This window comes from Carettochelys insculpta, chromosome 3 (assembly GCF_033958435.1).
Source record: "Carettochelys insculpta isolate YL-2023 chromosome 3, ASM3395843v1, whole genome shotgun sequence".
In the NCBI taxonomy this organism is placed as follows: domain Eukaryota; kingdom Metazoa; phylum Chordata; order Testudines; family Carettochelyidae; genus Carettochelys; species Carettochelys insculpta.
In genome coordinates this window covers 41,922,117-41,948,856 of record NC_134139.1, presented here as the reverse complement: position 1 = coordinate 41,948,856, position 26,740 = coordinate 41,922,117, and the positions used below count along the sequence as shown (strand labels likewise).

General features: G+C 40.7%; 1 protein-coding gene across 2 annotated transcripts in view; it reads right to left on the bottom strand.

Annotated features, from left to right (window-relative positions):
• Positions 1-3,719: 3,719 nt before the first annotated feature.
• FEZ2 (fasciculation and elongation protein zeta 2) overlaps positions 3,720-26,740 on the bottom strand; it is a 67,965-nt gene continuing 44,944 nt past the window's right edge. For both annotated transcript variants that reach the window (XM_074989677.1, XM_074989678.1), the window contains 3 exons: positions 24,903-24,978; positions 19,542-19,607; positions 3,720-4,396 (listed from right to left, as the gene is read on the bottom strand). In XM_074989677.1, the coding sequence (XP_074845778.1) occupies positions 4,380-4,396; positions 19,542-19,607; positions 24,903-24,978 (159 nt within the window). In that variant the 3' untranslated portion in view covers positions 3,720-4,379. The remainder of the gene's footprint in view (positions 4,397-19,541; positions 19,608-24,902; positions 24,979-26,740) is intronic.

The window sequence follows — 26,740 nt, the reverse complement described above, 5'->3', positions numbered from 1 at the left end:
TACATATGCTTTTTACAAATCTACATAATTACTCTGGAGCAAATGTTGCATGCATCTGATGGTTGATGGTGAATGACATACAGGGAATGTGCCAAAAGACATACCTGGTACCTTGACTCCAATACATGAAAGTTCATGCCCATGAGATGGATGAAGCAACGGCGAACTCAAGTCTGAACTGTGAGAGAGAGATGGGGGTCAACATCCACCTCTCATGAGCACCCCCTGTGGTTGCGCATGTCTACTTTCCTTGTCCTCTGGTGACCCCTTTCAAGTGGTTCTCAAGTGATTTTTCTAGCCCTGCCTGAGGCTCTGTCTTTATAAGTAGTCTCAGCCCTGGTATGTGGCTGTATTCCCAGGGTTCCCCTGTTGGAGACACTACCTGGGGCCCTCCCGCAGCTCTGTCCTCTTCCAGTCTCTGTAGCCAGACAGGAACTCCCTCAATCCCTGATATATAAATTGTCTTTATTTTAATCTGAGCAGCCAGCTTAGCCTCTTACTCTCCCAACCCTCTGGGGTCAATCCACTCCCTCATGATGTTATAGTTCCCTCTAACAAAAACTATAATGCCCAGTGTGACCACCATTCAATTCTGCTGTTTTTGAGAACTTTGTCCTTGAAATCAACAGCACTGTCCTCAGGTTGGTCTCACTGAATGCACACAAAAATGCCAGTCACAAATGGGCTCTTTCCTATAAGGTACTGACCATTCTGGCCTTTATCTACGTAAGCCTGTGTAACTTTAAGGACAAAAGTAGTCTCATGCAATTTACTGTCTTAAATTCTTTACTGGATCAGGGCCAGAGTGCTCAGTACCCTGCAGGTATTCAGGCATTCATTTTCAGACCAGTTAGCAGCAGGAAGCACTTCTAAGTACATCTGGCTTGTCAATAAATAATGGTTCTCCCTAGGTTTGAACCCATTGATCAGTTTCTATGCTGATGTAATGGAACAGGATTATCCCTTATGCCAGGTCTACACTATGGTGGAAAACAGACTTAAGATCTACGACTCCAGCTATGTGAATTGTGTCACTGGAGTCAATGTATCCTAAATCGATTTTTCCTGCTGTCCCCACAGATGCATGTTGAGAGGAGAAATTCTCTCAGCAACTTACTCCTCATGACTGTGAGCAGTATGAGGGTTGACGGTGGAGCCCTGATTCTTTGATTTCACACTGCCCCACTTGGCATGCTAAATGGAACCCCAGAAGATCAACCTCCACCACATTGATCTTCCAGTAAGTATAGATGTACCCTTAGTTGAACACTAGAGGACAATAGGTTGAAATGAAAATTTCTACAGGAAAACACTACATTCAGCAAAACACCACGAAATGAAATGCAAACCTGAATTCACAACGTACGAACAGAGGAAACAATGGTTTGTTTGTTTTTTAATATAGAAGAACTGCAAAAGAAAAAGAATAAAACAGGCAAGAATTTCTTCAGAAACGTAACCACTTAAGCGGATCAGTAGCAAAAGAAGCATCTCATTGACAGTTGAAATAATACTTAGCAATTATCCTGCCTAAGCAGGTTGTCCACTTCTGACAAAGCAGTGTAATGGCTGTAAATTCTGAATTTTGAAAATTCTGCAAAATAAGACAGGCACAACAGACACATAACGCTGAAGTTCAATTATAATACTAGAACTGCACCTAGAGGAAAAATGCATTACTGAGTCACAGAGGGTCATGTTCAAACCTAATGGCTGGGTCTACACTAACACCCCCCTTTCAAAAGACAGATGCTAATGAGACACTTCAGGATATGCTAATGAAGAGCTGCAATGAATATGCACCACCTCATTAGCATAATGGCAGCCGTGGCACTTTGAAAGTGCTGCTTTCGATGGCGCGTGGCTCGTCTACACGGGTCCTTTTCGAAAGGACCCTGCACCCTTTGAAATCCCCTTATTCCTATTTGGTTATAGGAGTAAGGGGATTTTGAAGTGTGCGGGGTCCTTTAGAAAAGTACCCCGTGTAGATGAGCCACGCATGATCGAAAGCCGCACTTCTAAAGTGCCGCGGCTGCCATTATGCTAATGAGGTGCTGTGTATTCACTGCAGCTCCTCACTAGCATATCCTGAAGTGTCTCATCAGCATCCCCATTTCGAAAGGGGGTGCTAGCGTAGACCCAGCCAATATATTCTGCTAATCAAGTAGAAGAATTCATATTGTATGTGCTACTTATAAGCATATTCTAAAAAAGTATTATGTTGTGAAAATTATTCTAAAACAGGTTCTTCATCATTGACATTTTAACATAAGGGAACACAAACAATTTCTTTATAAAATGTTTGATTATAAGCTCTTCAGGACTGTATCTTCCTACGTATTTGCAGAATGGCTCTCTCTGGGAGCTTCTATAATATACATATATAATAAATAAGGAATCAAACCAAAAAAGTAACAATTATTTCTTTTAACTGGTATTTGCTTCTTTTCATACATCATTGGACTGTCAGACTGGCAAAGTCTTGTGACAGATCTATAATGTGATTTATAAAATATGTTCCCATCAATGGCACTGATGTACAGGTACCATTCTCACAGACAGGGAGTTACAAGAGACCAATCTGCATAATATCATACAAGTATATGATAACAAAAGTTTCAATAAAAATATGCCTAGAATCTAGGATAACCATTTCTCAAAACACTGCACATGGCTTAAAGGGCACTGAGTGTACATACTGCAGCCTATAAAGCATTTGACTAAATGACCAAATATTTAATGTGAGTATTAAAATAGTTGCAGTAATGTGGGAACATATCAGGTCCCAATAGACATTAATTATTAAAAACTGAACCACTGAAAGTGGTGAATCTAAGCAATATTATTTAATTTTTGATGTTTAGATAAACTAGGTAGCAAATAAAGGGAGCAAATATTCTGTTGCTTTATTCTGAAGAGCTTCAGAATATTTGTTAGGTGTCTGAAATTACTGTTTTAATCTAAGGCTGCTTCTACACTCGGACATGATAATTAGGCAATCTGAAGCAGGCTAATGGAGAAATTGGAGAGGGTCCAGAGGAGAGCAACGAGAATGATCAAAGGTCTAGAGAACATGACCTATGAAGAAAGGCTGAAAGAATTGGGCTTGTTTAGTTTGGAAAAGAGAAGATTGAGGGGGGACATGATAGCAGTTTTCAGGTATCTAAAAGGGTGTCATAAGGCAGAGGGAGGGAACTTGTTCTTCCTTGCCTCTGAGGATAGAACAAGAGGCAATGGACTTAAATTGTAGCAGGGGAGGTTCAGGTTGGAAATTAGGAAAAAGTTCCTAACTGTCAGGGTGATCAAACACTGGAACGAATTGCCAAGGGAGGTGGTAGAATCTCCATCACTGGAGATATTTAAGAAGAGGTTAGATAGATGGCTTTCAGGGATGGTCTAGAAAGTGCTTGGTCCTGCCATGAGGGCAGGGGGGCTGGACTCGATGGCCTCTCGAGGTCCCTTCCAGTCCTACTCTTCTATGATTCTATGAATGTGCATATTCAGCATCTTATTACCATAATGGCATCCATGTGAATGTCGAAGTGCAGACTTCAAATTGCAGATTGACAGCGTAGATGAAGACAGCTTCGAAATAAGTGCCCCACTTAGTCATTCCTTTATTCCCACTTAGTTTTGTGAGAGGAAAGAAATGTTGAAGTGGGGCACTTATTTCGAAGATGCCTGCATCTACACCATGAATCTGCGATTCAAAATCTGCACTTTGAAATTCCTCTGGCCACCATTATGCTAATGACGTGCTGAATATGCACATTAGTGCGTCATTAACCTGCTTCAAATTGCCTCATTACAATGCCCCCTCCGATGGGAGGGGGTGAGTGCAGAAGCAGCCCAAGTTACTGCTTTAAAAACAGAGTTCTGTGCCAGTTTATACTATGACTGGTTTGGAGCATCCACTGAAGAACTTAAATGGAATCTTTCAGTGCAGGCTTGGCTATGATCCTTTTTGCATATTTGATGCAAGAATGGGAGTTTTTATTTTTTTTTTTAAACACTGCTGGTTAGTTAAAATTATCAGCTAATTTTATTTAGGGTATTTAAAGTTCAGTATTCCTTCCCCAGCAATGTAATACGTGGGAAGGATTGCTACATGCTATAAAATGTAAAATAGGTTTTTAAAGCCAAACCAATGCTTATGAGTAAAACCATATAATGTTTGTTCTATGCTCAAGTACATTGCATGATCAAATTAAAAGTGCATAAGTTCTGTCGTCATACTCAAAAATCCAAACAGACATGAAAAGTAAGTACATACAAGTTAAGATACAGTGTCAATTGAAAAGAAAATATTATGAACTATCTCTGGGAAGCTTCTTGTCACAGGAAGAAGTATGGTTACTTCTGAAGTAAAGCAGCACTTTTCATGATGGACACAGAACTGCGAAAAAAACCACAAATATATAGAGGTAAATCTCATTGAACACAACGTGCACAGGCATACTATAAGGTATAGTAAACAAACATGAAGAATGCTTTAGTTCTAAACTATAAAAGCAGTGAATAAAATCTACAACAGAAATTGATGATTAAATTAAACTGCAACCCTCTTCCCAAAAAGAAAACTTTAAGATAAAAATATGCTGCTACCACTATTACACAGAAATGAACTAACCAAAGATCATGTCTTAAACAATGGTGTTTTTACACTTTACATATTTTTACCCTGAGGAATTAATTTGCTATAATTTTATGGAATATTCAAGAAAATGTGAAAGTGCTAACATGCAGTGAAATATTAAAATATGTATTGAAAATTTCAGATGACAGTTCCAAATTCTAAGCTTCATTTGTGTACCCTGTATATTATGTAAAGTGGGAAAACAAGACATGTCCTTCACATTTTTCTGATTCCTATTTCATATCTGAAAGACACAAACCTCAGAGCAATCCAGCTTTCAAACCAATGCTAGCAGAACACAAAAGCAAATAAAGAAGTCAGGTGTAACACAGAAACACAAAACTTTAAGTAATAAAGAAAATAAAATCCTTCATTACCAGAAACTTTTCGCAAATTAAAAAAAACAAAAAAACCCACTGACAGCTACATTTTTGCCTTTTAATTTAAAGCAAAAAATTCAGTTCACGTCCTTATTGGAAACTTGAAACATCAGGGGCAGGATAAAAGAAACAAATTCAAAGACAAGAAACTACTTCCACAGTCTAAATAACTGGGGGAGCAGAGAATAATTAAAAACCATTTAATTTTGAACAATTTTACGTGGTGGTATGTGTAGCAATATTTTCCTCGAACTATCTTGAGTCATAACCACTAGTTTTTGATTTATGAGCAATGAGGCAAGAATACTCAGATTAGTTAAGGCAGTTTTAAGACAGTCAAACTCGTGTTACTGTAAGAACAGAGTATTATAAAAACGGTGCTTACTCTGCTCTGGTTAAGTGTTCATATGGACTTGAAGTAATTTTTAAAACAACAGTATTATCTAAAGTTAAAAATGTCCTTAGGTCAAGAATAAGGAAATCTAACTGGCTTTTATCATCATAATGGTAATATACAACGTATGCAAACAACCTTTTGTAATGTGTTGTTAAGGCTGGAGATTTAACAGCATGGCTATGTCCACACTAGCCCCAAACGTCGAAAAGGCCACGCAAATGGCCATTTCGAAGTTTACTAATGAAGCGCTGAAATGCGTCAATTTCGAAGTGCTGCGGCTGCCCGCATGCTAATGAAGCACTGAATATGCATTTCAGTGCTTCATTAGTAAACTTCGAAATGGCCATTTGTGTGGCCATTTCAAAGTTTGGGGCTAGTGTAGACACGGCCCATAGGTCAAAAGATTCAGGCTCTTTAGATTTTGATGGATGGCAATCAACAAATTTATCTTTGGACCTTTGCACTAATGTATTTCAAGAAGGTCTACATATAATCATGCCACACAATACTAAAACATGCTACATACCATATTCTCACCAAATACAGAAAAGTTTTATTTATTTGAGTATAATGCCATATTTGCTGAATACCATCATATTATGTAATCATGCAATGAGATTACAGTACTGTAACGCATATTGTGAATTCAAGCTGGCAGAATGAAGGCCGCTGTGAGAATATTAAAGAGAGAGGATTAACAAACATACTTATCTGAACATTTTGTACCTACTATTATTGCAAGTGACACCTAAGAACACACCAGAAGGAATTACAGAAAACAACATTCATCTCTGTTTTGCAGTTTGCAAAAAGTGTGAAATGCACAAGGTGAACAGTTATTTTCACTATTTCCGTAGGTAATTTTGGTCTTTCACATGATTATGAGATTTTTTTTAAAGAAAAATATGATTGTCAATCCACAAAAACTAGTAACTTAGTTGTGGAGCAGGTATAGCACCCCAAAAAAAACTTTTAACTCATTTGAAATTGACATTTGACACTTTCAAACTGACAGGATTTCTTTTGCTAATTGAAAACATTTAAAATCTTTGCCTTAATTCAGTATTATAGTTTTTTCCTGCCACTAAATGCATCCGTCTCCTTCAGACTACTAACAGCTGACACTTCTGCTTCCTCTATCCTGTCTTGGAATTGAAACACGGCTACTATGATTTTCAGCTGGCAATCGTGTTCCCAACACTTGCACAACACCTTCAAAAAACAAACCTGGAAGCCTAAATTCATAACTTCACTGAACACTGACAATCATCGACTTAATGAAGAGACTGTATGACTTGGCAGAAAAATCTGTAACCAATTAACCCCTTTTTTGTTGTATGATTACAGAGATATTAACAGACCACTTCACTGCTTCTCTTACAATATGTCAACTATTTCTGCTAAACAATCTGTTCCACCTTGTAGTTAGTGCAACACTCTGGCTACGTCTACATTAGCCCCTTCCATTTGGAAGGGGCATGGTAATGAGCGAGTTGGGAAGATGCTAATGAGGCACTGTCATGAATATGCAGTGCCTCATTAGCATAATGAAAGCCACATGCGACTTGAAAGTGCTGCTTTCGAATTGCACATCGCAAGTGTAGACAGAGATCTTTCAAAAGGACCGCCCCTGGACTTTGAAAGCCCCTTCTTCATATTTGGTTTTCGGAAGAAGGGGTTTTCAAAGTCCAGGGGGTCCTTTCAAAAGGCCCCGTCTACATGGGTGGCACATGATTTGAAAGCGTCACTTTTGAATTGCATGCGGCTGCTGTTATGCTAATGAGGCACTGCATATTCACAGCAGCACCTCATTACCATCTTCCCAACTCGTTCACTACCATGCCCCTTCCGAAAGGAAGGTACTAGTGTAGACGTGGCCTCTAGGTATGTCTGCACTGCAGTTATGCAGATCTGTCTTACCTGTGCCAGCTCACTTGGGGTTTGCAGAGCTTGGGCTGAGGGCCTGTTTAAATGGAGTTCATATGCACAGGATCAGGATGCACTCCAAGCTCTGGGATTCTCCCACCATGTAGAATCTTAGTGCCTGGGATCCAGTCTGAGGCTTCTATACCACAATTAAACAATTCCTTAGCTTGAACCCCACACAGCTGAGTCAGCTGGCATGGACTAGATGTGGCTGTCTCCTGCAGTGTTAGTATACCCTAGATTACTTTTCCCAGACCCAAAGAACAGCTCTGTGCAAGCTTGTCTCCTTCACCAACAGGAAATGGTCCATTTCACATTAGTATTTCCATGCTTGATCAAAAATCACAGTATGTCCCATACATTGCTGTGTAAGGAATTACAATGTTCTAAATATAAATTGCTAAGCCCCTTTCATTACCAGCAACATAAAGATGGAAACCCCTAATTTACTACCAACATCAAATACATTATTTAACATTATAGTGCCTAGAGGTCCTATACAAGATCAGGTTCTACTGTGCTAAGCATTGTACACACAATCAGAGAGAATACCTGCCCTGACGATATAATAGTTTGTTTAGATGAGACAGGCAAAGGGGGAGAAAAGAAACAAAGGCATAAAAAGGCATAATGTGGTCGCAGGTTACACAGATGCTCAGCAGCAGAGCTGACAATGGAAAACAGATCTCTTAAGTCCTTGCCCAGTGCAACAGGAGGTAAACTAAGGTGTGTTTCCCATTTATCAGCCTGATATTTTACCCTAAACATAAAACTGAATGATCAGTTGGTAGCCTAAGGTCGTTTGGACCGAATTGATCTAGCTTAACACAGCAAAAGCAGAAGCAAAATAGTACTGGCACCGTGACATACGGTAAAATGTTCACCCTGCAGGAACAGGAGAGAAAGGAAACCAAGCAAAGGGACCAGGAGCAGAACGGGGCCCTTGCCCATGGGGACAAGATTCTTTCCAGGGGAGGGATGCCCTTGATTCTGCTTATAAAGGATTTGAAGCATTCTGTAATGGCATGAAACGAAAACCAAAGAAAAAGGCTGTCAAAGCAGCAGCAGCTTGGGCATTGTGGAAAACTGTCACTAACCTCTCCAGCCTGGTAACACACCAAGAAAGACAACTGGAGGATTATAAATTCGAGCTGACTATAGTGAAGGACAATCTGGCTCAGTATAAGGCATCAGAGTATGCCAGTGCAGCTTCAGCATTACAGAATGCAACAGCTCTACAAGCAAAGACAGGAAAATGTGAACAACTAAAGCACACAGTGGGAAGCCTGAATATGGAGCTATCTACACTGCAAATGAAGTTGCAGGATGCACAGGCAGCTGTGAGAGCAGTGTTACAGGAAAACAATGACCATTCAGTTTGCAGACAGTGAATAGAGAAGCTAGAAAGTATGTTGGGAACCCAGAGAGGCATAACAGCAGCAGTAAAGGCAGGTGTGTGTGTGGACCCTGGGGACACAGAGACCTGAGAGGAATCAGTTCCACAAAGCCCTACCCGACAGCCCAATACAACACAGTAGTTATTACCTCTGTTTAGTCTTCTATAAAGTGGATAATCAACATATCAGTGCTCATGCAGATTTCAGAGAACAAGTTGACATTCTGTATAAAAATGTTATAATGAAATCGAAGGAATATATCTATATTTGTCTCATTGTTAGTTCAATCAAAAAAGCAATGATATTTGGCAAGATCTGTTCTTTACAAACATATCCTCTTTGCTGCTCAATGTTCTAGTTATGCAGAGAGCAATAAAAATCTAAGGTACTGAAAATGGCAATTGGTTCTATCTCTGTTCTAAAACAACTTTTCTATAATAACTGCCAGGGCTCTCTCCAGTTATCTAATACACTTAATATGCACATCAGCCAGATGTGCTGGCCTGAATACTTTACAAATATGAAAGTCTTCCCTTCTCTGCTTTTTATCAAGAGTGAAAACTGTGTGTTGGTACAAGGGTTATTAGATGATAGCCACTTAATAAGGTCTTTTAATAGAGACTATATTTTCTGCTTAAGAAACAGAATTCAAGACCAGAAAAAAGTCACCTAATTATAATGACGTGTTTCAGTTATCAAGACTTCACACAGAGCTGCACAATGTGTCATTATCATGGAACAGCCCTGTCTACACTTTTAGAGAAAATAGAGGCCCCCTGGTGAAAACATTAAAAGTCATTTGATTACATCAATAATGTTTGTTATTCAATTAACACTTTTTTTTCTGCATTTAATTTTTGACTGAACCTTAATAATAAGCAACCTGTCTTGTAGCTATCGCACTAGCAAAAACCAGAACCAATTATAGGAAATCAGGTCAACTATCACTAAAAAGTGGCATCCTGCCCCAAAATCCTCACTACTGTTCTGGTCTTCAGCTTGATAAAAATATCTTTAACATTTCCACTGAAGACAAACTACCTTCAAAAGGGCAGGAAAAGCATTTTACCCTGAAGTTCAGGGATGAAGTTGGATTTCTTACACAAGAAACATTAATGGTGGCAGCAACTGACTCTGAGGCACTGCAACATCAAAGTGTGCCTGAATAGATGGTTTAAAAAGATCTAATTCTCCATTATGAAAACAAAAAAGCAGTCCAGTAGCACTTTAAAAACTAACAAAATAATTTATTAGGGGATGAGCTTTCATGCGACACACCCACTTCTTCAGACCATAGCCATACAAGAACAGACTCAATATTTAAGGCACAGAGAACCAAAAATAGGAATCAAGGCTGACAAACCAGAAAAATATTATCAAGGTGAGCAAATCAGGGAGTAGAGGGGCAGAAGGTGACGGGGTGTCAAGAATTACGTTAAGCCAAGTATGCAAAAGAGCCCCTATAATGACCTAAAAAATTCCCATCCCAGTTCAAACCACGTGTAATTCAACACATAAACACACTGTTTGAACTGGGATGGGAATTTTTTAGGTCATTATAGGGGCTCTTTTGCATACTTGGCTTAATCTAATTCTTGACTCTCCCCACCTTCTGCCCCTCTACTCCCTGATTTGCTTACCTTGATAACATTTTTCTGATTTGTCAGCCTTGATTACTATGGGTGATGGTGAGGTGGAAACTGTTGAAATCACGGTGGAACTCTTCAAGAGCCTCCTTCCCATGGGTCCAGAAGATGAAGATGTCATCAATGTAGCGCAGGTAGAGGAGGGGCACTAGGGGACGAGAACTGAGAAAGCATTGTTCTAGGTCAGCCATAAAAATGTTGGCATACTCTGGGGCCATGCCGTTGCCCATAGCAGTGCCACTGATTTGAAGGTATAAGCTTCCATCCAGGGCATACTACACAATCCATTGTTTACAGCCAGGCACTAAGGTACAACTGCATTTGCTCTGATCCATCAGACAGAGATAAACATCTACAGGACCTTTACCAACCTTTCCTCAAACTACAATACCCACCTAAGTAAGTGTGGAAACAGATCAATAGAGTCAGACGGGTACCCAGAAGCCACCTGCTACAAGACAGGCCTTGCAAGGAAAACAAGAGAACACCACTGACCATCACATACAGCCCCCACCTAAGGCCTCTCCAGTGCATCATCAGTGATCTGCAGCCCATCCTGAACAATGATCTCTCACTCTCACGGACCTTGGGAGGCAGGCCTGTCCTCGCCTACAGACAACCTGCCAACCTTAAACAAATCCTCACCAGCCACTACAAATCACAAACCAGTGACTCTAGGCCTGGAACCAGCCCCTGCAACAGTCCTCACTGCCAACTCTGTTCACAAATCTACACCAGTGACATCATCACAGGACCTAACATCAACCATACCATCGGGGCTCCTTTAACGGCACATCTACTAATATAATAAATGCTATCATGTGCCAGCAATGCCCCACTGCAATTTACATTGGCCAAACTGGACAGTCTCTCTGTAAAAGAATAAATAGATATAAATCAGACATCAGGAACAGTAATGTACAGAAGCCTGTGGAAGAACACTTCACTCTCCCTGGACACTCAAGCTACGTCTACACGTGAAGCCTACATTGAAGTAGCTTATTTCGATGTAGCGACATCGAAATAGGCTATTTCGATGAATAACGTCTACACGTCCTCCAGGGCTGGCAACGTTGACGTTCAACATCAACGTTGCACAGCACCACATCGAAATAGGCGCTGCGAGGGAACGTCTACACGCCAAAGTAGCACACATCGAAATAAGGGTGCCAGGCACAGCTGCAGACAGGGTCACAGGGCGGACTCAACAGCAAGCCGCTCCCTTAAAGCGCCCCTCCCAGACACAGCTGCACTAAACAACACAAGATCCACAGAGCCGACAACTGGTTGCAGACCCTGTGCATGCAGCATGGATCCCCAGCTGCCGCAGCAGTAGCCAGAAGCCCTAGGCTAAGGGCTGCTGCACACGGTAAACATAGAGCCCCGCAGGGGCTGGAGAGAGAGCGTCTCTCAACCCCTCAGCTGATGGCCACCATGGTGGACCCCGCTATTTTGATGTTGCGGGATGTGGATCGTCTACACGTGCCCTACTTCGACGTTCAACTTCGAAGTAGGGCGCTATTCCCATCCCCTCATGGGGTTAGCGGCTTCGACGTCTCGCTGCCTAACGTCGATGTTAACATCGAAATAGCGCCCAACACGTGTAGCCATGACGGGCGCTATTTCGAAGTTAGTGCCGCTACTTCGAAGTAGCGTGCACGTGTAGACATGGCTTCAGTGGCAGATTTAAGGGTGACAGTCCTGAAACAAAGATATTTCAAAAATCAAATGGAGAGAGAAGTCTCTGAGGTGCAATTTATTTGCAAATTTGACTCCATTAACCACGGATTAAACAGAGACTGGGAGTGGCTCACAGCTTCTCTGCTCTGGGTGTTAATATCTTCCCATTAGACTCTGACAAAGGCTCACATCCCCCTGTCTGATCTGACTTTTTTTCCCTTTTTTGATAGCTACTATTGATACTGGGCCATTTCCACCTTGCTGAATAGACCTTGTCAGCTCTGGCCTTCCCTTTTACTGGGACCCCACTCTTTAAATACCCCTCTGAAACCACGCCCCCACTCATGCATCTGATGAAGCGGGTCTTTGCCCACAAAAGCTTATGCTCCAAAACATCTGTTAGTCTATAAGGTGCCACAAGACTACTTCTTGTTCTCGAAGCTACAGACTAACACGGCTACCTCTCTGATACATATGATTCTATACTACACTTGGAGGTATGACTGCAGCTCATATAGACTAGGCTGGATCTACACTTGCCGCAGAAGATCGAACCCAGAACTCCTTGGGAGATGCAAGGATTAAGGAATGCCAATGGGACGAGCATTCCCATTGGCATCGTGCATGAATGGCTGCAAAATCGATTTTTGGTACGCAATTGGCATACCTAAAATTACATAGTAGTTGTCCATATTCAAGGTAAGTGTAGACCCAGCCTTACTCAAATATCAACAGCAGTGAAGCCATGGTTACATGGGCTGCAACCTGAGCTAACCACTCAAGTACCGCAGCCACATTCCCTGGTAGGCTTGTACACATTTGTCTAGCCTTGTACTCATTTGTCTAGCCCATTTTGCACCTCATGCTGCTGCAGCATCACTACTGGTACCAAGTAAGGCCATTGCAGTTAACTCACGCAATTGACTAAAAAATAATAGTGATTAATCACACTGTTCAACAACAAAAAAATGTATTAAATAGTTTGGATTTTTCACTACATTTTCAAATATATTGATTTCAGTTACAGCACAGAATACGAAGTGTTTACTTTTGATTATTTTTATTGCAGATGTTTGCACTGTAAATACCTCCCAAAAGAAAGGGCATTCATAAATGCACCTGGTACAAGTATATCCCTATCTCGGAAATGCAATTTACAAACAGATTTTTTGTGTGTTACATAACTAGACTAAACAAAGCTACCTAAAAGTATATTTATGGGAGGCAAGGCTGCCCACTTTTTGTTTACAATGTCACCTGACAGTCAGAAGAGGTGTCTGCTTGGCACTTCTGTAGCCAGTGTTGCAAGGTATTTACATGCCAGAAATAGCAAGGCACAGGGAAGGATGTGAAATGATTTTCCTAGAGGCAAGCAAGACAGGGACAAACCTGGAAACTAGTGACTGAAGAAAACCAGTGAACTGGGTTTAAAGTCTCATTCCAGTGCCCTATCCACTAAACTATAATGCAGGGGTCAGCAACCTCCGGCATGGGAGCCAAGAGCAGCATGTGAGCCATGCTCAAAGCCATGCTGCCTGTGGCTTAACAAAAGACCAGCTAATGCTACCAACCACCACCTAAAGAGTAAAGCTCTTCATCTTAATTTATTTATTAATGAAGCTGTTGTAAGTAGGACTATTAGTGACTTTTAAAAGTATCACTGGCACTTGGTTCATACATAGAGATCAAAAGGTCAAATTTCAGCAGTCCATCTCAGAAAGGTTGCTGACCTTTGCTATACTACTTCCTTTACATAAGACAATGCTACTTTGGATCCAGAAATGAAAGAACTGAACCAGACAATGAAATACAATAATTCTAATTTTAACCAAGGAATTAAATATTAATATATATCCAAATTTACATGTTAATTTTCAGACTAAATTTTCCAAAAAGCCTCTACAGCAAACCTTTGAAATACATGACTTCAAGTTGCGCATCATTCTCTTTAATGTGGGTTAAGTGCAACTTGAAGCTGCTCTGTGGCTGCAAGCCTGACTAATTGTGGGCAGCTAGGCAAGCTGAAAGTGTGGCTGGGGGACAGCAGGGAGAAGCAGTCAGGAAAATGACCAGCCCTGGTAGGCTGTTCAGTTTCCCAGGTCCCACAAGGGGAGGGAAGCTGGGAACCAAGAGGTCAGTTCCTGGCTCTGCAAGCGGTGGGGAGTCAGGAGCCAGACTGACTCTGGTTTCCAGGTCCCCTCCATTGGCTGGAGCCAGGAAACTGATCGAGGCTGTTGTTCTGGTCAGTTTCCCACCTCTGCAAGGGGATGGTAGCTGGGAGCCAGGCTGCTACCTGGTTCCCAGCTCTATGCCACTTGTGGGACCTGAGAAACGGACCAGCTCATGGCTGCAAGCAGCTGGGGGAGCTGGGAACCAGGCTAACACTTGGTTCCCAGCTCCCCGCTGCTTGGGGGACCTGGGAAACTGACCAGCCATGTGCTGGTCAGTTTCCCGGGTCCACCCCCCAAGCAGCAGGTAGATGGCAACCAGGCTGCCCCCTGGTTCCCAGCTCCCTGCCACTCTGGGAACTAGGAAACTGACTAGGGCTGGTCAGTTTCCTGGCTCCTGAAGCCCCGGGTAGCTGGGAACCAGGCTGAAGCTTGGCTCCCGGCTCCCCTCAGCATGTGAGAAAATGTGAGTTATGCAGAGGTTGCAGAAACGCAACCCCCGCATAACTTGAGGGTTTACTGTAGTGAAATACAGAAGAAACAAAAATATAGGACATCATTTCACTTGAGAGATAGTGTGGAAAAAGAACCCCAACAACACAGGTGAGAATTCCTGGAAGAAATATGTCATGCATTCTCCCATTTTCTGAAGTATTTTTAATGTCCAGAATTTCTTAATGAGAACAGAAACAGTGGTTTTCTGAAAGGATGTTACATCCCATCGTGTTGAAGATGACAAATTAATTTTGAATTGCAAAACAGAAATAATTTTACCCAGTATTTGCTACTGTCCTTCCAACTGGGACATACAGAGAAAGCATAAACATTGCCATTTTTTCTGTCCCAATCTGTATAATATCAAGGTAATATTCTTGTAAATCTGGTAAACTATCAGTTGAGATTTTTGAAACTAAGGAAATAATCAAAAGTTTCTAAAAATACGCAATAGTGAAAACAGTCAACAGATTTAATTACTGACAATAGTTTGTTCCTGTCCATGCAATCATTTTGCTTCACAAAATTTAAAGTGTTGGTGTAAAATGTGACTATCATTCAATGGCCTTGGTTTTGAGCCAAAACTGTTTCCAATTCCTAAGCACTGGGGTAAGTGGGGTAAACCAAGAGTGAAGCAACCAAAAGAATCAATTATGTAAATTTACTCTATGCTAGCCAGTAAAAGGCAGCAAATAAAACAGGGTAGCAAATAAAAGCTTTCATATTCTTAAACTAAAGCAGTTTTCTGCTATATTGACAATCCACAGATGTTCTTCTCACAGCATGAAACTACTGTGCCTCTTCAAGCATTTGCAAGTGCTCTGTACTTTGGACCTATTTCCAAGAAAATACCAATTTTTAAGATCCAATTTAGAAAAGTAAATTATCCCTATTTCAGCATGACAAAGAATCCTTTATGATTAGATTGTAAAATATTAACTATAGAGAATATAATGTCCCCTTCTTTTTTCATAACCAGAGCCATAGGGATATTCACGGATTGTCTCAAAGCTTTATTTTATTTTTCCTGGCCTATTATACCCATAACCAGTGTCCCTGGTAAACTGTGTGTTTGGACAGCCCTCCAGGAGAGACTAGAACATTAGCAGAATGCCCAAAACCAGCAGCATGTGTTTCTACCGGTGGTGTACATCTGCACATCCATCAATGCATATAAAATTTATTCTGTGCATTGGTGGAAAAAATTAGAGAACAACGCTCACAACCTGTAATCTCTCTTCCTATGCCTTTGAAAACAGTAGTCACAGAGGAGTTCTTTGACTGGCAGTTCCATTCATCAGCCTGGCAATCTAGTTTACTACCAGCAAGCTACAGTTCCTTTGATTGGGAGAATTAATTCCACATCTTTTACAGGATTTCCGACATTTTTCTGGGACTGATCCTCACGTAAACAAGCATTAAAGGGTTGCTAACAAAAACACTGAAGCTGTGTCCACACTTGCATTTCTCTTTCAAAAGAGGCATGCACATGAGGGAAATCAAAAATGCAAATGAGGTGCAGATTTAGAGATCTGGCACCTCATTTGCATATTCTTTCAAAAGAAGAAAAGCAGTGTGAAAAAGGGAAGAAGGGTTCTTTCAAAGATGGCATTTACTTTCGAAAGAGCCGCATCTACACTGCTTTACTTCTTTTGAAAGAAGCTCTTTCAAAAGAATATGCAAATGAGGTGCCAGATATGTAAATCTGTGCCTCATTTACATTTTCAATTTCCCTCATGTGCATGCCTCTTTTGAAAGAGAAATGCAAGTGCAGACACAACCTGAGAGTGCATCCTCACTCTGTACCATGGACTGTTCTCTTCAGTCTGTTCTGACCCCTTCTATTAATTTTAAGTGAACAGCTTGTTATCTTGCATCAGTTATGAGTCCAAATTCAAGAGTCACTGTGTATGAGAACAGGCAATTTAAATTCAAGATGTTTTAAATTTGCCATTTCCCCCATTCTTGTATGCAGCTTTATATGTCAACAGTCATTTAGGGTTTGAATTATGAGAAGAGTTTCGGCTGGGGCTTCGGTGTACTTTCTGACAGTATATAAGAGGACAAGTGATGATACCAAAAATCAAAGTCATCAGCTACTTTGTTTCACCCTGTGGGTGCAGTTTGCCCATAAATGACACTAAATTAGAGGTGTGTAAAATATGACCAGTCTGATTAGTACTGAATTACTAAAAATTACCATGATATTTTAAACATACAAATTACTTTCAAATTAGACAAATTATTTTTTCTCCTAAGAAAGGTAATTAATTTATTAAGTAATTTATTTATTTCAATGTTTGGTTAATGACTTTACTCCCATAATCTCACTAAGATTTTTTCAGCTTGTTTTATCCCATATGTAAGAAAAACACACAATTAGAAGTTGCAGACAAAAGGGTAGCTTCTGCTATTTACTTTATATGAGATAAAGCAAGGCTCCAGAACACAAGACAGAGATATTCTAGGAAGATTGTGAAACTGTGAAATCAAAATGCTATGCATTTGATAAAAGGTCCTGCCCGGCTTTATTTTAAGAAGACAGGAAGCCAAACACACCCTGAATTCAACCAGTTTAACCTACTGCAAATGTCATCTGTTTGACTGTGTTTTTGGAGATGACAGAACAAGAAAGATGGGGAAAAAGAGGTGTGGTTGTAGGTGGCTGGCTAGCAGTGTTCTTGTTTTAATGGTTATTTTAATACTGTTGGGGCTTTCTTGTAACACATGAATTCCTCAGTATGCTCAGTTTCAATTTGCGCTTAACTTGCATTAATGCGAGTTCAGTGCCAATCGAAAATGCTCTCAGCCCCGTGGGGAAAGCAGGGGAGAAGCCCAGGGGCAGCAGCTATCCCCCAGCTGGGGGAGCCCGGTGGGCAGACAGCTGATGTGGCATTGCTTCAAGTTGGGGGCCTACTGTATTAAATTATGTGTTTGGGTGGGATGAGGGGGGACTAGCACATTTCAAAAATTATCTTTTAGTTTTTACATTGAAATAAAGTCCAGTATACTGAATCAATTTACTGATGACTGTAATCTGGAAGGGCTTCTAAATATTAGTGAGGCAAGAACATAAAATTGTGAGCCGGAAATATAACAATCTACTACAAGAGTCTTGAACTCTTGGCACATGAACCATGTCCAGCCGAAGGAGTTTCACAATCTGGCCTCTGAGTACCATACGGGGGGCGGGGGAAGTGTGCATGCGCTTGTGTGTGCGTAAGCGCTCGTGCACACAGTTGCTGCTGCTGCCCCACACCAAGTCCCCCGGTAACCCTCAAGGCCACGTCCCTGGTGGAACAGTGGTGGGAAGGTACTGAGCTTGGGTGATGGGAACAGAGAGTTCCCTTCCCTCCCTGGACTGCTGGTATTCCCAGGCTGGATTGTGCAATTGCTGTGGACGGGGATGGCCTATGGGCTGGGAGTGTGGCAGTCCTGATCCAATAGGTAGGGAAGGACTAAATCAAGTGATATTTTATTTGAAAACTGATACTTAGAAAACAGTAATTATAAAGATCAAGGACAGCAAGTTCAAGACGAATGTATAGTGTATTCTCTGGCAACACATAATGGCAATACAATTTTGGATTGCATAAAAAAGACATGACGTCATAGAGCAAGGACACATCAATGCTATTTACATGCTATGGTCCAGATCCTACAAAAACTTATGCCTCTGTTTACTTTTAGCACTGACATAAATGGGACTACTCTTGTGCTTACTTTTAAGCAGGTATGTTAAGTGTTTGCATGTGCCTAGGAGACAGAAGCAAACCTGTACCTGAATTATTAAATTTCTGCTCTGGGCATCGTAATCTCACTAAGATTCAGACAACTTGGAAGGAGTTTAAGAGAAGTGACCAAAATAAGGCATGAAAGGATTAATTTATGGAGAGAGATTAATGTCACTAAACATGCATTTTGTATTTCATCTAAAAATAATGTGGAGCATGATAATTAAGGGAGAAATTAAGATGAAATAATCAGTAGCAATGGAATGAACTAAGACTTTCACTTTGGAATTGTTTTTCAAGGTAAGTGGTGATCCCCATTGCCTGACACACTGAAAATCAGAAAATGCATGGTAGGTATACTCAAATTTTTTAGTTTTAAATGAAACTGGAAGAATAAAGAAAAATATCAAGGATATTGTTCATAGAGGATAGGTCCATCAACAGCCAGAATGGACAGGGATACAAAACTATGGTCTGAAGTGTCCCTAGCCTTTGCTTAACAGAAGCCTGGAATGAGCAAAAGGGAAGGGTTCACTTGATGATTATCTGTTCTGTTAATTCCTTCTGAAGTACCAGACATTGGCCACTGTCAAAAGACAGGACATGGAGCTAGATGGACCACTGGTCTGACCCAGTATGGCTGTTCTTATATTGAGTAGTGACCAGTAGGAAAATTTTAAATTTATACAAGGCTACAAACACTGTGTAAACAATGTGCATTATTTTCACAAGATATTTAAGTAGTTAATTGTTTCAGAAAAATCTGTCTAAAAACCACATTTTGAACTATACATATTTTACTTTGTAAACTAAACCTTAAAAAATTTCATTTTGATACGATGACATCCTATGCTATTTTTGTAACTTGCTTTGCACCATTACAAAAAGAAATTACTGTCAGTGTTTCATTCGTGGTGTGACATGCTTAGGGGGATTCAGAGCACATAAAATAAAACACTCTTTGATGAGAAGACAACACACACCTACTAATTCGTAAATGTCACAAGAATAACATATCACGACATATATTTCATATACCTCATATTAATGTAAGAGACCCAGCTACTAACTGCCATACTCACCCTTTAAAATGTAGTCTGTTAATAAGCTTGGCACTTTCTCACTGTCTTCTTTCATAGCATGAAGGACTGAAAAGTATGGGAGGGAAGGGTGAAAGAGAAAAAGCAATAATTCAGATCATTAGTCTGAAATTAAAGATGTCACTCTTGAACAACCATATTGAAGATAATTTAAACTACTCATCTAGATATGACATCCATATCTGTTAGGAAATATGTAATAGGAATATTGAAAAAAAATGAATGACAGACACATGGGGCTGCTCCATAACTCTTTCACATGCATAGTTCTAACTTAAATTAATATTCAGTATTTTTTCATATTATTCTCCTTACCACTGGGTTTTAGTAAGCTAAATTTGCTTTCAGTTGTGAAGCTACAGAAGTTCTGTAAGTTTCACCAGGTTACATATTTCACTTTTATATATGGCTACAGTGAAATAATTATGCCATTATATTCCCACTTCACCTTTACTCATCTTCTGGGAAAAATCCTGTGACTCCAGTCAAAGCAAACAAGAATTTGGGAAATGAAGCTGAAGACAAGACAACACATTAATATTCTTACAAGGTGATGGTTCTCCTTTCCAACAGTTTTTAAACATGAAATATTCCTTTTAGGGGCACAGGTTAAAACTCAAGTATCCCAACAAATAACTTCATTAGGACTGAAGCCATCAGGAAGGAAGAGAAGTTTCCATCCACTGATTATCTACTGGTCTCTGTTCAAACAGTGGTAATGCAGGAGTATAAGACTCCTTTCAACTAAACATTGTACATACAATTCACTAACAAAAATGTATATTTAACAATAATGCTACGATCACGGCCCAGGGAAGATAAACACCTGATTGCATTTGGAATTTATTTTCACACAATTCTTTACTAACAATGCCATTTATATGACAAATTTTATAAACAAGTATAAACAATTTGAAACAAGTTTTCTGCAGAGAACATCCAGATTTGTATATGGACCAAATACGAGGTTGGAATAAAGAATCTGTAGTTGTGGTTGCAAATTCTCTTCTTGCCCCCAAAAAGCAAGTCTTCTAAACATTTAGTAAAGACTAAAACTGAGCCATAAGTTTTTGATCTTAAGAAGCAGAAAGTGTGAATAGTATTAAAAGACTGGTGAGCATGCAAGAATTCTATTATAGTTCAGGGTAAAAGGTAGATAGGTAAAAAAGGAGGATGAAAGTAAGTAAAAAAAGGCTAGAATTTCAAATTTCAAACTAAAGCTGGAGAAGAAATTTTCAAGGACAAAGAGCAGTTAATAGAATTGCAGGTTAGGTGCCTAATTACTCTTTGTCCCTTTGAAAACTCTCTCTTTACCCACCAACATCATCAATTTTCGCTATGGGGTCTGTGTATTTTACGGTAACATCTCATAGTTTTTTTATATTTAACATTCTGACATAATCCCATCTTTCATGGCCTTTCATATGGCAAAGCCTGACACAGCAGAAACTGTCAAAATTAAGATTTTAATTTATCACTTGAAATGGGGGAATGTAAAATATTAAGAGTTCAAATACTGTTTTTGTGGTTTGCATTTACTCAAAATATTCAATTAAAAGATAAAACAGTCGATAGATTAATTCAGTTGGTTTTATCCACTTAACGCTATTAGAAAGCAAAACATTATTGTGAAAATCCCATATTTAGTAATACTGAAAGTCAGCTCTTATATAAGAACTATTTCAGCAATCAGGATTTCACTTGGTTTTGTTATAAACAATGGCAGTTACTACCAGAAGGAACTTCTGGAACGCAAAATTCATACCTACAGGGATTTAGTTTATATAGCCTGAATAAGTAGTGTATTCAAGTCCTAAAACTTTTCAAAAAGCTTTGGCAGGCTTCTACCATCAAAGATGACGCTACATTTATCACTGAAAATGTTTCAGATCTCTTGGGAACATTCACATGGTTTGAGGAATGCACACTACTTTCTCACTCAGGTTATGCAAAAATGCCTTTATGTATAAGATGGCTAATTATATTACTTGTCAATAATGACAGTCTATAATTACTGAGAAGTGAATTCTAAAAAATGTACATGAAAACAGCTCTGTAAATCTGGACAGCTACCAAGAACCACAGTGGACTGAACAGCCTATTGGCAAAGGATCCAATTTAGTTAACTTGCCAGCTGTAAAACCCTTTTTGCAAGCAGTTAGAGTTGGAGCCAAAGAGATCAAACTATTGATTAGAAGATTCTACTTCGACGTGGTTTTACATGCAATGCTTCTTTTATGTTTTGAAATTGGCAGCTATCAGGCTTATAAAAGAATATAGAAAAGATATGTGCAGAATCAATTATGGAGGTGATATGTGGCAGGGTAGGAATGAGGGGTTAGGAGTGGGGGAGGGGCACTGGGCTGAGATGCAAAAGGGTGAGAGCTGGGGTCGTGGGCTCTCGGATGGGGCTAGGGATGATGGGTTTTGGATGCAGGCTGTTGCAGTGCTGTGGCAGAGACAAAGGACTCTCCTCAGCAGCACGTGGGCTGAGGGAAAGAGGTGTCTCTGCCTGCCATGGCAGAACTGGGACTGGGAGAAAGGTGTTGCTCTCTGCTGCAGCCTTTGATGGGCTGCTGCATAGCTAGACAGTGTAGAGGGAACTTAACATAACTATTTTAGAATTCTTTATTTATGTTGAAATAAAATATTCGGTGTTCATAACTTAGGAAGAACATACTGCTTTTAATAACTGTTTCAATATTAGATAATTGGAGATACACACATCTCCTAGAACTGGAAGGGACCTCAGGAGGTAATTTAGTCCAGTCCCCTGCCCTCTTGGCAGGACCAAGCACCATCCATTACATCTATTTTCCCCAGTCCCTTAATGGTATCCTCAATGACTGAACTCACAACCAAAGGTTTAGCAGGCCACTAGGAACATCTCCCCAGGCATTTCACGCACCACCACTGGGAGCCTGGCTATTCTTCTGGCCTCTCAGCTCCCTACCAGGAGCCCAGGAGACTTGAGGACTTCAGACATGGAGCACGTTGCTAGGAGTCTGGCTGCAGAAGGGAGCAGGGATTCAAGAGGACAGGGGCATAGGCAAACTCCTGGTGGCAGGGAGCTCTGGCTACACTATGCTGGGATCAGGGAGCCCAGGAGGCAGCCCTCACTAGCTGGAGCTTCCCACCCTGCACAGTTGTGAAATTGACAAGAATGACAGCCAACAGCAGATGGAAGCAACACTGTCCACAGGGGCACTGCATCACCACAACTACACCAAAATAAGCCCTACGCCTTCGATGGAGATGGTGTTACTATGCTTTTATAGCACAGGCAGAAGCAAGGCTGTAGTGTGTACACTGACATAATTAGACATAAGCTGCCTTACCTCAACTTAACAGTGTTAACACAGACCAAGCCAGAGAAACAGGATCAAGCTTCTACCAGTCCACAGAAAACACTTAAGTTTTTACACTACACATTGACAACATAAAGATTTCTACCAATCAAAAAAAAATATTTTGCTGAGACTTTTGGCTTTTCTCCTCTTTTGACGAATAAAGGAATTTTAACATTTTGAACTTGCTTTAGTCATAAGTAACGGATTATGATTTCACAGCAGGAGTAAACAGAAAATGTAGCTGATTGTGAGAAAGTGCTAGTTTAAACACAAACCTTAAATACAAGCCAAGGGAGCATATTTCAGGAAAAATGTGTACCAAAGATTTTTATTTAAATGTCCTATTTTTGTTTTAAATTACAGCCTCCTTTCAGCAGAAAAGTCTTAAAGTAAATTTAGTAAATCTAGGTACTCAAACTCAGACACGTTGGAAGGACCTGCTTTTAAGAGGACGAGCACTTCATATATTGTGAAAAATCAGACCTTTTATGGATGTTCTAATTTAGACACCCCAAAATATCTTTCACATGAAAAATTAGGCCAGAAAAAGTAGATACGCTAGAAGCTTGATTATCCAACATCCCTGGGGAACTGGGGTTGCTGGATAATAACTTTTTCTGGTTAGCCAAGAGGAGCTGCTGGCCCTGCTTTCACCACCTCCATGAGCACAGCAGCCAGCCACGCCCTGCTGTCACAGTGGAGTGGCGGCCCCCTGGCAATCAAACCCAGCTGGGAAGCCAGGCCTATTAACCCAAGTGCCTGTTAACAGAATGTGCCTGTTATCTGAGTGCTGGATAACATGTCTTTTGTATAGTAACAGAGAGAAAGCCGTGCTAATCTATATACTATCAAAACAAAAAAGCAGTCCAGTAGCCCTTTAAAGACTAACAAAATAATTTATTAGGTGAGCTTTCGTGGGACAGACCCACTTCTTCAGACCATAGCCATACCAGAACATACTCAATATTTAAGGCACAGAGAACCAAAAATAGTAATCAAGGTTGACAAATCAGAAAACTATTAAGGTGAGCAAATCAGAGAGTAGAGGGGCAGAAGTGGGGGGGGGAGTCAAGAATTAGATTAAGCCAAGTATGCAAAAGAGCCCCTATAATGACCTAAAAAATTCCCATCCTGGTTCAAACCATGTGATAATGTGACGAATCTGAATATAAAAGAGAGTTCAGCAGCCTCTCTTTCCAATCTGTTGTGAAAATTTCTCTTCAGTAAGATGCAAACTTTCAGGTCATTAACAGAATGGCCCACTCCATTAAAGTGCTCTTTTGCATTCTTGGCTTAATCTAATTCTTACCTCCCCCAGGCAACTTTCTGCCCCTCCAGTCTCTGATTTGCTCACCTTGATTACTATTTTTGGTTCTCTGTGCCTTAAATATTGAGTGTGTTCTGGTATGGCTATGATCTGAAGAAGTGGGTCTGTCCCATAAAAGCTTATCACCTCATAAATTATCTTGTTAGTCTTTCAAGTGCAACTGAACTGTTTTTTTGTTTTGATACATCTTTTGTATGAAACGCTCTAAACAGCAATTGTTTGACATATATAATGAAACAACTTCCCCATTTAAGTTTGTTCTCAGAAGTTCTTACTTCACCACATGAACTGTTGCCTCAACTCAACAGGAATTTGCTGATATACGCATTGTCACATACAGTGTACTTTGAAAGAGCGGAGAAGCATTCATGATTTTCTTTCTTGGGGCTCCAGCTCTGAAGTCCTTACATGAGATATCAGTTATTAGTTAAAATAAAGTTTCTAGCCCTCAGAGTTTCAGAGACAAGCCAAAACATCATCCAAGTGCATTTTAGAGACATGAAAACGAAAAGGCAAAACAAGAACCACCAAAAATTTATAATGGCTTTAAAATAATATGATTTGGAGGGGGAAAGGGTCATGACCTGTGATTTTTCAATGTTTGTGTTTGGCAATACTACTTATGGGAACATGAGATCAGCAGTAAAGATTTAAGTATTTGCTTACTTTTGGTTAATGTCTGAAGATCTTCAACACAAGGGGGTCCATTTTTCTTCTCATAAGGAATGACTGTTGTTAAGTACTGTCAAAAAAGCACACAATTATTTAGCAGTCATTTAATTTATAATTTACCCTGTTTGAACTATTAAAATTTTATTTTGTAGACTTACAAGATGCTATTTAACAAAAATCAAATATTTTGCAAGAAACAAGTATCTATGTATCAACTGCCCTAACACTATCCGTTTTTAATCTTGTCATAAATTACACAAAACACCCACATTTGAAAGTTAACAACAAGCATTTAAGAAAACAAAACGTGTATTATTTCAAGTTCCTGGTATGTCTTGTCATGGATCCTACTGACCATGCACTAAGAGTACTGTGATGGGAATTCATGACCTTGAGCCCCATGATGAACCATTAGTTGACAGAAAGAAACAAAGGCCTTGTCTCAATTTCAAAATTACATAGACTTTCATTAGTTTGATGTACAGCCACTGCAGTAATTACTGTTTTAATAACCACACTACTCTTGTTCTGCCAGTGGTGATGTTTTCATCAGGAGCACTTGCACCAACAGAAGTGGAGCAATGTAGCAGGCTGACAGCCCAAGTTTCACCCCTATTCCTTGGGTCACAGCCTGAAGCCCTGCCATAATTGACCATTCTTGGTGTGGGATGGCAGGGGAGATGGCTGTGGGTAGGACTCCCACATGAGGTTAACAGCGAACTTCAGATGTAAGTAACAGCTTATATATGGACCTGGTGTTGCCCTAACTACATCAATCTAAATGCTACACCTCTTGCAGAGGTAGAGTTATTAGGACAGTGTAATAGGCAACCTACAATTTGTATTAGAAAACAGGATTTTATGCAACATGGAAATATAAACCGTGAAGTTGCATTTTTGTGTTTATTTTTTGAGTAACTTGGGTATTTTTTGCTCTTCCCTATCATTCCATCACTGAATCCATCGTTGTTCTGTGAAATAACTCTTTTGTTTATTTTTACTGTAAGCAGGTCTCTGTTGTGCAAACTGTGTGGAATGGATGCACCAAAATAAGTTGGCATCTGGAGGACTGGTTTCACACCTTTGAGCTGGGTCTACACGTGAGCACCCTTTCGAAAGGGTGAAAATTGAAGTTCAGCAGTCAAAATAGCAGCCATTGAAAGGGAGCACCGACTGCCATTATTGGATCAGCATTTTGATCCACTCTTTTGAAGTGCTGCTGCAGGTCTTTCAAAAGAGAGCATCAACATGGCTCCAAGCTCTCTTTCAAAAGAAGGGAGGCAGAAAATGCCGCGGACTGGGTCCCATGGCCGACAAGCCCTTCTGGGGCCACAGCCAGCCTTCCCCTTTAAAGGGTCTCCCCCTCCAACCTCCCCTCTGCACAAGCCGAGTGCTGCCCAGCCTTTCCCAGCCCGGCAGAGCACACCCATGCTCACGATGGAGGCACAGCGACAGCTCCTGCAGGAGAACACCCTCATTATGGACACCCTGCTGGCAGTGCTGTGCACCATTGTTGCAGCTGCACCCGATCTCATCGGGTGGCTGGGCAATTCCCCTGGGGCCATGGGGCTCCCCCACCTGGGGCACTGCCGGGTGCCCCGACGCCTCTGGATCCACCCCAGCAGCACCAACTAGTGGGAGTGCCTGGTGCTGGGGGAGTGGGGCGAGGAAAGGTGGCTGCGGAACTTCTGCATGTCGAGGCAGACCTCCAAGGAGACCTGCCACTGGCTCACCCCCACACTCCGGGACCAGGACACCTGCATGCAGCCAGCCCTCACCCTGGAGAAATGGGTCAAAATTGCCATCTGCAAGCTGACCACCCCAGACTCCTA